This window comes from Nannospalax galili, unplaced genomic scaffold, assembly GCF_000622305.1.
Source record: "Nannospalax galili isolate Female #2095 unplaced genomic scaffold, S.galili_v1.0 scaffold741, whole genome shotgun sequence".
Classification (NCBI taxonomy): Eukaryota; Metazoa; Chordata; class Mammalia; order Rodentia; family Spalacidae; genus Nannospalax; species Nannospalax galili.
The window spans coordinates 1,552,181-1,564,200 of NW_008346093.1; the positions used below are offsets into that span (position 1 = coordinate 1,552,181).

Consider the following 12,020-nt stretch of genomic DNA (forward strand, 5'->3'; position numbering starts at 1 on the left):
ACTTGCTGTCTCATTATATACCAGCTCAACTACTTCAAGCCTTTGTTTCAAGACCCAGTGTTAACTGTGTGTTTGGAATCCCAGGCTTCAATTGTGGTTTTCCCCCAAATTTCAAGTCCTGGCTTGACTGACGCAAAGTATAAAAATAAGAAATTTCTGCTGTGAGGGTGAGGAGGGACTCTACCTCAGACTCTTCTCAGGAGTGGTCCCAGCTGGCATTATTCACTATGCTGCCTCCAATTCCTTTGCAGTGGAGCTGGCTCCCACTTTAGAGAAACCTTGTCACATGTCTAACCAGCTCAGTTTGCCCTGAGGGAAACCAACAAGGCACCTGGGACACATTAACCACCTGATAGGCCTTCCTTGAATGAATGAGACCCCAAAGGTGGAACAAGAAGCAGAGAGAGTTGCTCTGGCCAGGGGCCCTGGATGGGTTCCCTGGAGCTGGGAGCCCTACTATTTGCTATCACCTACATTTTCTGCCAGTGGATTTAGGCTTTCTTCTCTTTCTCAGGCAGAAGGTGGGAAATGGGAGATGGTGTGATCCCAATTTAGGCTCTCTGATATTCTGGATGCCATGAGAAGACACTTCTGCCTAAGACACCAAGTCAGCTCCAACTTCTGGGCCTTTGCACTGGCAGGACTCTTCTACTGGTTTCTTTGTCCTTTCCTTTCTATTTGTCTGTTCTTCCTCAGGCTGACCTGACTGACCTCTAGTGGAGTCTCTGTCTTCCCCTACCATCTAAGCCCCCAGCACACCCTCTTTTCCCTTCCCCCTATCTGCCCAGTGCCCTCCTTTCTCCCCCACCTCCACGCTGTCTCCAGCTTTTTTTGGCTTCTATCTTTTCCTCCTCCTCTTCCCTCCTCTGACACTGAATAATCAGGCCTAGCTGTCCTGGTTTCTGGAAATACTCATGTGTGGGCAGTGGCTCAGGGCTGCAACCAGGGATGGATGGATGAAGTGGATCGATGGAGACTGCTGGGCTGCCCCAGACCCCCAGTACAAAGACACCAAAATTCAGCAGTGTGTGGTCTGTGCTCGCCTCCTTTTGTGAAGGGAAGGACAGGGAATTTATTGAGCAGTGGATGAGGGGCGAGGATTCACAGGGCATGGACACAGACCATCTCGTCTCCCAGGTCCTCTTCATCAAAGTGGGAGAGGATGGACTCCTCATCGCTATAGAGTGAGGTGGTTCCCTGTGCCAGCAGGTCACCGGCAGCACTGTCTATCTTATTGAGTGTCAGGCGACAGGCATCTGCAATCTCCTGCTTGGCCAGGGCCACGAAGCGTGGGTCTCGGGCAAAGAGGCCTAGGCCCTCAGAGATGAGCACCTGGGGGTACAAGTGGAGTCAGTATTGACCAAGGGCACATGTGCACAGATCAGTCAGTGTAGGTAAATGATGTCCCCATGAGGGCATGAAGGGAATTAGGTGGGGGACAGGGTTAAGTATAACATGCTGAGGAGAGGGATCTACATGTTCAACACAGAGCTTGGATACCCCTTTTAACTCTTCCCCAGCTCTCACCTCTGCCCCTTTTACCACAGCCCTCTTGCTTTCACGCATCTGGACTCACAGCTTCCACCAAACTGTCGGCACTGGCCCTCTTGCCGTGACCGGAATTCAAGTGAGCTCCGGGCACTTGCAGACAGGTGAAGGTGGGCAGTGGTGCACTGGTTTTGCCAAGGCGCCCCTCTCCCACTGCAGCCTCATCCACCAATAACAGGGGGGCATATAGTAGCCGACCCCTCTGAGGAGGAGTTACCCAGGAACCCTGAATCAGAGTAAACCAGTTGGTGGGTGTGAGAATCTAGGATTCACTCTTGTGAATCCTGTCTCTCTCCTCCAATACACAACTGCAGTAACACTGAATGGGTGTAAATCAAAGAAGAAATAAATGACTCCTTTATTTGTGGGGATCAAATCCAGGGCTGTAAACATGTTAGGTAAGTGCTTCATCACTGAGCTACATCCTCAGCTCTAGACTTGAATTTATGTCAGAGCACAGGCCTGGGTTTGTGTGTATTGTTTGATTGCTTATTTATTTGTTTGTTTGAGAGAGGGTATCATTTTATTTTCCAGGCCTAGAATTTACTTTGTAGCCCAGACTGGCTTCAATTTGAAGCAAATCTTCTGTATCCACTTCCCAAGAGCTGAGATTACAGGCATGAGCTACTATGCCCAACCATTTTGTTTTTGTTAGTCTCATTTGGCCCAGGCTAGCCTCAACTCCATATGTAGCTGAGAATGATCTTGAATTCCTGATCCTCCTACCTCTACTTCCCAAGTGACTGCAGGTGTGTACCACCATTCCTAGTTCAAAGACTTGGGCTTAAACATCAGTTTTGAGGGCCTGGAGAAATAGCTCAGTGGTTAAGAGCACTTGCTGCACAATTGTGAGGACTGGAGTTCAGATTCAAACACCTGAGTAGCAAGTAGGGCCTCATGTGCATGCCTGTAATCCCAACTCCATAGGGGGAAGAGACAGGAGGATCACTGCAAGGAAATGTGAGCCCCAGGTTCAGGGAGAGACCCTGCCTTAAAGAAATAGGTGTAAAGTGATAGAGGAAGACACTGACACCCTCTTTTGCCTCTGCACACTCGCGCAAGTGTACTCACACACATATGCACATATACTCATGCACACAGACACACATATACACAAATAAATAAATAAATCTTTAGAATTGTCAGTTGTGCTGCTTGCTATTTATGTGATCATGAGTGGATAAATATCTGTGACCCTCAGTTTCCTCATCTGTAAACTTGGAGATAGTAAACCCACTTCATAAGTACAGTGAGGATTATGGGTGTTCCTTCAAGTATCCCATTCTTTAGAAGGCCCTGACATATAATGTATTTGAAAAATTCAATCTAGGCTGCTATATCCATGCAGATCACAGTGTCTTCTTTCCTCACCTGAGCCCTGCCAGGTCCTGAGTTCCGCCTGTGATGATAGGTGCCTGGGATGGGCAAGTCTTCACAATTGTCTTGCAGACACTGGATGGTGAAGGAGGGCTTCTGACCTGGGCACAAAGAACAATGACAGTTCCTCCCCTGTTCTGTTCTGCTAGCCCTTGGAGTCCTTTATGGCCCATCGTTTCTCTTACCTGTAGGTGTGGGGGGCAGCAAACGTCATTGTGGTATACAGTGCCTATTTAATTGTCTCTGCAGCCAGTGGGGTGGCAAAAGGCCTGGGTTGGAGGAAATCTCTCTCGGATCATCCAGGTATGGGAGCCTGTGCAGAAGGCAGAGCTGACAGTGAACTCAGGTCTAGGACTCAGAGTTGGAGTATCAATAGTCCTGCCCTCCCCTGCATGGACCATGGGCTCATTCTACGTGGCATGGCCAGTGTACCAGTCAGAGACTTCCTCTTCTTCATTCTGATTGTCTTGCCCTTGAGTCCCCTTGGGTCCTTCTTCTGGGATAGTAAACATGAGAACCCCAGAACTTCTCCTGGGGAAAGTAAGGCATGTTAGTTAGACCAGGTCCCTATCCCCCAATATGTGACCCTAGGCTCTTCTTTCCTCTCATTTCATGCCCATTTCCTATACAAACACTAAGCTTTACGATTTTGTTTTTGGAGACAGGGTCACTGCCACTCTGTAGCTCTGGCTGACCTGAACTTGCTATGTAGACCAGGCTGGCCTCGAACTCACAGAGATCTGCCTGCCTCTGCCTCCTGAGTGCTGAGATTAAAGGCATATGCCACTGTATCTGGCTTGCATTAAACTTTTTAAAACATTTATTTTTATTTTATGTGTATGAGTATTTTGCCTGCATGTATATAAGTGCACCCATGTCATACAATGTCTTGGGAGGCCAGAAGAGAGTGTCAGATCTCTTGGAACTGTTGTTACAGAGGGTTGTGAGCTACTAGGTGGGTGCTGGGAACCAAATCTGGGTCCTCTGCAAGAGCAGCCAGTGCTCTTAACCACTGAGCCATCTCTCTAGGCCTTGCATTAAACTTTCACATTGCCTTTCTCATGAGTCTCTTACATTCTATTCCACCTGAGCCCTTGATTTGTCTCTTTTTTTTTTGAGACAAGAGTCTCATGTTGCTTAGGCTGGCTTCAAACTCACTACATAGCCATGACTGATCTTGAATTCTGGTTCCTCCTGCCTCCACATCCCAAGTACTGGGATTATAGATATGCCCCACTATACCTGGCTCTTTTGAACCCTTGAAATGTCTATGCTTACAAAATTTCCATTTGAAGGCCTCTAACCATTCTCCCATGTCCTCCAGCACAGAGTCTAGCCTTTTCCTGCTCTTACAGTCTTCCCAGACGCTTGACAATACCTATGGGTGTGGGATCCAGCCGGGAGCGCACTAGGCTGCTTGGGGTTGGGAGCCCCACCATCATCATCACTGGGCCCAGGTGAGAGCAAATCTGGGAGTTTTTCCTTAACAGGCAGAGACACTGAAATCCTGGAGCATCACAGAGACTGGGACTGGGACTGGTTGTCCATGGAGGCCTGAGGAGAATCACTGAGTATAAATGCTGTAGCTAGCTGGGCGTGCTGGCGCACACCTTTAATCTCAGCACTTGGGAGATAGAGGCAGGCAGATCTCTGTGAGTTCAAGGGCAGCCTGGTCTACATAGTGAGTTCCAGGACAGCTGGGGCTACAGGGAGACCCTGTCTCAAAAAGATATATATAATATTGATCAGAAGGAAGAGTTTTAGCAATATGAAATGGCATGGACAAGAGAATAGCTAAAGCGTTATCAATAATCAGTAATAAGCAGAGCCTTTGGGGGGGTTTCGTTGGTTTCTTTTTTCAGACCATCTCTCCCTATAGCTCCCTCACTTGTCCCTAGGGGCTGAATCTCAGTTTTGCTTTCTAACAGCTAATGATAGATACTGAATAAATATTTTTCCATTGTGAAGGGAACTTTTCTGGGGAGCTTCTCTCCAGAGGTAGTTTCAAACTCACTTAGGGGTCTGAAGGGGTTATTATACAGTCAAGAGTTTTTGGGGAGAGTGCAAAGTTGCCCTCACTTTGTATGTTTCTGGGTCCTTCTCAGCTTCCTCCTCCTCACTCTTCTCACCCGCTGCCTCTTCCTCTTCTTCCTCTTCAGTGTCATAGGTGAGGGCCTGCCGGATCTCAGGACCCAGGTCCTGTAGGCTCCTCAGACCAGCCTGTGGGGATGGGAAAATAAGGCAATTGGTAGCTAATGGTCTAAACTGTACCTCTATGAACTTGCTTCTCCTATAGAAGTGTGTGTGTGTGTGTGTGTGTGTGTGTGTGTGTAAATGTTCTGAGCCATCCATGACCCTTTGTGAGACCTAGGCCTCAGTTTCCTCATTTGTGACATGAGTTTCATGAGATCAAGAGGGAATTCAGCCTCCACACACACAGCCACACCATGCCCAGTCCTTAAGACCTGAAGGATAGAGGATGTGCTTGTTGGGGCCTCTGTTCCTAGTAGCCCTTTTTTTTTCTCCTCCGGAATTTACAGAAATAATCTTGGATAAGGAATGTAGCATAGAATTTGCCCACGGTGACCTCTTCCTCTGGGACAAGAGAAAGAGGGCAAAGTTACACAAGGGTCCTCTGTATTGCCATTGCCTCCCCAATTCCTAGCTACCAGCCATCATTTGGGCTCAAAGAATTAGGGGCGGGCAGCTCACCATCTGGAGGAGGGATGACCTCATCCAACAAATTCTGCTTTATCCTCTTCCAGATCTTTTTGATGACTATTCACAGCTCCTGCTTGGCTTGCTTCAGGTTCCCTGCAATGGAGGAAAGTGTGGGAGAAGGAAGATAGGAGAGGCTTCGAGGTTGCTCTTCGCTGCTGATGTGGGACTTTGAAACCTCAATTGCAGCTGCACATCACTTCTATCAGACAGGGTGTGGAAGCAGGCCTGGGGAAGCCAAAGTCACCCATATTGAGGTTCGGAGTTAGAAGATGGGTCTATCACTCTGCACTTTTTCCCTTCACCCTTCCCAGGAACTCTTCCATTCCAGCTCCTCCCCTCCCCCACACCTTCTGTCTTGATCTTCAGGGATGTCTGCACCAGGCCAAAGAGTGTGGCATTGAATGTCACTGTTCCATCTGAGTTGAGGGGCACGTTCATTGCCACAAGTCTCTGCAAACAACAAAGACATAGAACCTACTTAGGGAAATGCTAGGTATACCCTGAATGCCCAGGGCAGAAACCTTTGTAGATGGGACCAAATACCCATCCCCATCAAAGTAAGTCCCTTTCCTTTCCCATAAGGTATAGCACCTTCCCAGAGGTCAGTGGGGGGGTGGGTGGGCAGGTGCACAGACCTTGCAGGCCACTCTGTGTGGGCACAGCTTTCCAAATCCCAGTGGGGGCTGGATGTATCTCAGCAGGGCAACTACATCCAGGTGCTTGATGTGGCCCCTGAGGTAGTCAGGGAAGTGCCACTGTGTTGGCAGTACTCCCCCTAGGCCTAGGTCCCACCAGCAAGTTATTGCCTCTCAACCAACACCTCAGGGCTTTTGAGGGAAGAGTAGAGGTAGAGAGGACAGAGGAAGGGGCAGTAGAAACCTTGTGGCATCTATTGCTGGGTAATGGGATGTATCAGTCAGAAGTTCTGGGGCTAGGGGACTTTGGAGAGCAGCACATTGACCCTGGGATTCTAGAAGTCAGAGGGCATACTTGGCTCGAGGATCATATTCAGACCAGATCCTCTTGAATTCATCAAGGTGATGGGGGCCTAGGATGGACCAATCTCTGGTTAGATAATCAAAGTTATCCATGATCACAGCCACAAAGAGATTTATGATCTGTGGGCCAATGAGCAAACAGCATTAGGTAAAGGACAGAGCTAGGTTGTGGGGATGGTGGGAGGCTGGGATGATCTTATATAACCACTGGGTCACAAGTTTCCTGGTTGATCTTATTGTTGGGGCAGTGCTTTCAAGATCTGGGGTGCCCAATTCATTCGGACATCCCTGGGGCTCTCAGGGTTAGCCCTCATGGTAGTGGTGGCAGCTGTGGGGAAATGGTTCGTACCAGGAAGGCGCAGAGCATGAAGAAGCTGATAAAATAAGCAATGGCAAAATTACTACCACAGGTAAATTCCTCACCCGGTCCAACGTCAGATTCAGGGTTACACCGATTTCCAGGAAGGCTGGCAAGCGTTATCTCTTGCCATACCTCACCTGTGGCACACCTGGGGAGGGTCACATAAGGGTGGCGTTCTGGAGAAAAGGCTATAAAGAAGTCACACAGGGTGGAGTTGCAGGAGTCTGAGGGAATGAAGGGGAGACCTACTTCACACCAGGGGCTGCACCTGGCACAGCATTTCAACATTAAAAAAATATATTTATTTTTTATTTTTGGTGGGGAAACACACATGCCATGGCGTGTGTGTGGAGGTCAGAAGACAACCTGCAGGAATCTCTTCTTTCCTTCCATCATGTAGGTTCTGGGACTTGGACTCAGGATGTCAGGCTTGGTGTCTGCTGAGCCATCTCACTGGCTCCCATTTCAACATTTTTTTGGTCTTTTTGAGACAGGGTCTTCCTGTAGCCCCAGCTGTCCTGGAACTCACTATTGTAGACCAAGCTGGCCTTGAACTCACAGAGATCCACCTGCCTCTGCCTCCCAAGTGCCAGGATTAAAGGCATGAGCCACCAGGCCTGGCCCATTTCAACATTTTAACAGCTATCTTGGCTGTGATGATGGCAGTCAGGTTTGCCTTTTACAGATGAGGACACTGTGGTCTAAGAAGGGGGCCCATCTTACAACCAGAAGAAGAATGACTGAGACTGTAATATTCTGAAAGACTCCTCAGATCACAGTCAGAAAAGATCTCAGGTTATATGTAACTTAGGCTGTCCTGATATTTTCATAGCTTAGGCATCCTGGGACCCAGAGAGGGTGTGTAAGTACTCATGGGTATGCTGGGGATGAAGGTCACAGGGAAGTGGAAAGTGTCACCTGAACAGAAGCAGCACAGCCTGTGGAAAGGTCTGGAAATTGTTGTTTCAGTTGATCTGTGTGCCATCTTGAAGAGCCACCTTGCCAAACATCTATAGGCATATAGAGGCTATGTACCAGGGGTGAACCCATGCTCTCACATGTTCCCACCCACTTTTCACTTTCTATTCTTTAAAGGATACTTAATCTTGACAAGCAGGTGCTGACAAGCCCATCTCACACACATGTAAACTTACCCAGGGTCATCCAGTTTGTCTGTCTTTCGGCCCACCACCCCTACTCTGGGACTATTCCTACAAACTATCTTCTTCTGTCAGAAGGGTTCCAGAGAGGTGTTCCTTAGAGCTTCACTTACCTGCATGCCTATGACTGCATAGATGAAGAATATCATTGCTATGAGAAGAGCCACATAGGGAAAGGCCTGAGAGATTGGGGAGGGGCCAATATTTAGGTCCAGTCAGAGAACTATAACCCCCAGAATGCATTTATGCAGTCTATCCTTAAAGTTCCCTGGATTATACGTGCATCCCAAATGTGTACACAAGATTAAATCAAATAGGGTAAGGTCAGTGAAGCCAGAGGCATATTAGGAATTGAGAGCCTAGAGACAGCAAGCAAGCTGGAAATGGTAGGTTGGAAATGATATGGCGTGGTGGGAGCTGTAGTTCTGAAGTGGGGATTACCTGGAAAGATTTGATCAATGTCCACAGCAATGTTCGGATTCTTTCACCCTTACTGAGGAGCTTGACCAGCCTCATGACTTGGAAGAGGCGAAAGAAGGTGATAGATATTCGGGAGCTGTCCTCTGAACTCTGGGGTTAGGGACGTAGTGGGGGTTCTCAGTTTGCATCAGCCCCTGTTGCCACCTCTTTGCCTCTTACCTTGGCCCTCCCAGTCCCTATGTCTTTCAGGCCCAAGAGTAGTCAGGGAGCATTTCTAAGGACTCTTGGGAAGGGAGGGATGGAAGATAAAAGGGTAGAAAAAAGAATGTCCCTGTGGCAGGTGGGGGTGGGGTGGGAAGCTACCTCTCCAAGATGGCCTCCATTCTGGTGGGACATATGGCCAAAAAAGAGGCGATAGAGGAGATGATGCAATCATAGCCCCAAATGGACAAGGGGAGTAATGGTGGTGCAGATTCAGGGGATGATAGGGAGAGTTATGTGGTGGTGGGTCAAAATGGTTGTGAAAAAAGTTGTTAATAGGGGTGGAAGGGAGAGGAGGGGGTAAAAGGAGATGGCAGAGGAAAGACATCCAAGGGAATAATGGAGACAGTGTGTCATGGAGATGATAACTGATGCACGATCATTGGAGAAGCCGGTGATGAAGAAATGCAATTGGCAGTATCATCAGTCCAGTTATTACCATGTAGTACCATTGGATGAAATGATAGAATCAATGGTGATAACAGAGCCAGGAAAGGGCCAGTACTGTAGATGATGGAGTTCGTGGAGAAAATGGAGCCAGAGAGATGATGGAACCAAAAAAGGAGTCAGTGGAGGTTGCAGAGTTGTTGGAGGGGGAGGTAGAGCCCATGAAAGAGGTAACAGATATAACAAGAGAGGCATTTTAGGAGATTGCAGAGCCACTGGATAAGGCTACAAAATGGAATAAGGGAGCTGGTAGACAGATGGGGTACTCTGGTAAAGCTCAACAGGGGCTCAAAAGAGACAGCTAGAATGAGAGAGAGCTGCCTACCAAGTGAAGGAAGGCCCTAGATATAGGGAGAGGTTTGCAGGGGGGAGGGGTGAAATGACGGAAGGCCCTAGAGATAGGGAGAGGTTTTCAGGGGGTGGGCATGGGTGGTCAGTACAAAACCCAGTTCTCACATTGACTTCTGTTATGGCAATGTCTACTACGCTGCCCACCACAATAAGAGCATCAAATGTGTTCCAGGCATCGGCAAAGTAATGCCGTAGGCAGGAGGAAAGCATTGTATTGTCTTTTCTGAGACAGCAGGCCAGGGTAGGGAGCAGTAGTAGGTAGGAAGTACTAAGGAGGTAGGGCCTGGCTTGGACCACAGATGGCCTGTGCCTGGATCTCTCTTAAACTTTAGTCTTATGACTACTTGGTTGCTGCCACCTGAGAGCTATGGAATGTGTTTCTTCCCTCAAGGAATTCACCCATAGGGAGTGGGTCTAGGGCATACTTTAGGTTTGAATGCAATGATTTTGAGCACCATCTCAATAGTGAAGAGGCCAGTGAAAACCATATTGAGGATATCCATGGCATAGTTAAAGGGAGCAGTCTGCTCATAGTGCTGGGGGAAAACCAGATGGGGATAGAGCTTGAGGTGGAGAGTCCCCTCTCCTAATCAAATAGTCCCTGGCTTGAGGTAAGGTGAGTATGGGAAATGGAAGTATTATGACTTGGCCAGACTATTTGCATTGTCTGTCTTGTATTAAAGATACTGGAAAGCCCAGTTCTTGATTCCTAACTTGCCTATTTTGTTTTGTTTTGTTTTGAGACAGGGTTGCTCTAGCTCCAGCTGGCCTGGAACTTGCTATGTAGACCAGGCTTGGCCATGTTCTTACAGAGATCCACCTGTCTCTGCCTCCTGTGTTCTGGGATTAAAGGCGTGCACTGTCATACTCAGCTCCTAGCTTGTCTTGCATTAAGGGAAGAATAATTATGGGAATGAAGCATAAACGTGTCTCCTGCTGGTTGACAGCTTCTGTGAAAAATACTTTTCTTTCTGTTAAGGTAAGCAAAGAATGCTGTTTGGTGCAGCTTTCTCCTTTTCCCTTTTCCTGCCTTGTATGGACTTTTGATGGAGTAGTTGTCTTGTGACCATGAAGTAGCATCCAAGAAAATTAAAGCCAACTTATGGCAGAATGATGCAGCAGGAAGATTGACAGAGCCTGGATCACTGATCAGCAGTGAGCAAGCAACCTACTTCTATGCTCCTCAACACCGAAGTAACAACCATACTGTATTGATGCCAGAATACACATCTTTTTCTTCATTTTAGAATCTCCAAATCTGGAGCGCACTTTACAATCGGTGACAGCCTGCAACGGCCATGGATAATTTTTTTTTTTTTTTACATTCTAGCATCTTAAAAATCAGAACGCAATGTCAGTTATTGGACTTAGATTTGAAGAAAGGTTGCAAATGTCGTGATAGCTTAAGGCTCTGTCAGTTGGCGGGGTGGGGGGGTGCGGGAGTTGGGGGTCGTTGTTACTTGAAGCCTAATGCATTCCTAACAGATCCTACAGGATTGTGTGAAAAGAACAAGTGTCTGGCAATAGTCAGGACGGGGAGATCAGACCTGCATGGCTAGGGCAACTGTGTTGAGCAGGAGGAGCAGAAACATGAGGTACTCAAAGGTGGCAGAGTTCACAGTGGCCCACACACGATACTGATGTGGATTCTTGGGGATGTATCGACATAGTGGCTGGGCTTTGAGAGCGTATTCCACACACTGACGCTGCATAGCAGTAAAAGGCATGAGTGAGAATGGGTAGAAGGAGTCCCAAGTCCAGGAGAGACTGGTTGGTGGCCATGAATATGGGGTCAGGGGTCAGAGGTCACCTGGTTTTTGTCCAGTTCACAGTTTTGGTACTCTTGCTCTCCTTGGGCATGAAAGGTGATGATAACAAAGCCCACAAAGATGTTCATCATGAAGAAAGCAATGATAATGATGTAGACAATGAAGAACACAGAGATTTCCACATGGTAATTGTAGATAGGGCCCTCATCTTCTGCATGTGCATCAGGCCTTGTATAGCAGCCTGTGGGAGACAGGGGGAGGTAGAAGTTGGGGCATGTGAGGGGGACTCCCCATATCTTCAGACTTGCTCCAAGGCTACTTATCACTCTTATCCCCGAATCTCCTGTCTGGCATACCAAAAAACCTCTAAATTCACAATTCAATCACTTTGCATTTCCATACACTTACAGAGACCCCTCCCAACTAGACCCTCAAAGGGTCCCAAATCTTTTGTCCCAGTCATCTCAAAGTCTTAGGAACTTCTATACGGCCCTCAAAAAAATCTTTTTCAAGCCTTTAGTGAACCCCCCAAACCCCTACATTTCCATAGACCTCATATAACCAACTGGAGTTCCTAAAGATCTCTGCTTCATTCCCTCTAGAAATC

At 47.8% G+C, this 12,020-nt stretch overlaps 1 protein-coding gene across 1 annotated transcript in view; it reads right to left on the reverse strand.

The window, feature by feature from the left end:
• Window positions 1–1,101: 1,101 nt before the first annotated feature.
• Cacna1f (calcium voltage-gated channel subunit alpha1 F) overlaps window positions 1,102–12,020 on the reverse strand; it is a 29,320-nt gene continuing 18,401 nt past the window's right edge. The window contains 23 exon segments of the mRNA XM_008842597.1: window positions 1,102–1,332; window positions 1,577–1,774; window positions 2,920–3,026; window positions 3,111–3,238; window positions 3,358–3,456; window positions 4,304–4,479; window positions 5,005–5,145; window positions 5,391–5,443; window positions 5,446–5,520; window positions 5,638–5,739; window positions 5,994–6,096; window positions 6,282–6,378; window positions 6,637–6,764; window positions 6,994–7,153; window positions 7,924–8,015; window positions 8,279–8,344; window positions 8,607–8,735; window positions 8,949–8,969; window positions 9,750–9,834; window positions 10,071–10,180; window positions 11,192–11,350; window positions 11,455–11,638; window positions 11,640–11,654. Of these exon segments, the coding sequence (XP_008840819.1) occupies window positions 1,102–1,332; window positions 1,577–1,774; window positions 2,920–3,026; window positions 3,111–3,238; window positions 3,358–3,456; window positions 4,304–4,479; window positions 5,005–5,145; window positions 5,391–5,443; window positions 5,446–5,520; window positions 5,638–5,739; window positions 5,994–6,096; window positions 6,282–6,378; window positions 6,637–6,764; window positions 6,994–7,153; window positions 7,924–8,015; window positions 8,279–8,344; window positions 8,607–8,735; window positions 8,949–8,969; window positions 9,750–9,834; window positions 10,071–10,180; window positions 11,192–11,350; window positions 11,455–11,638; window positions 11,640–11,654 (2,659 nt within the window).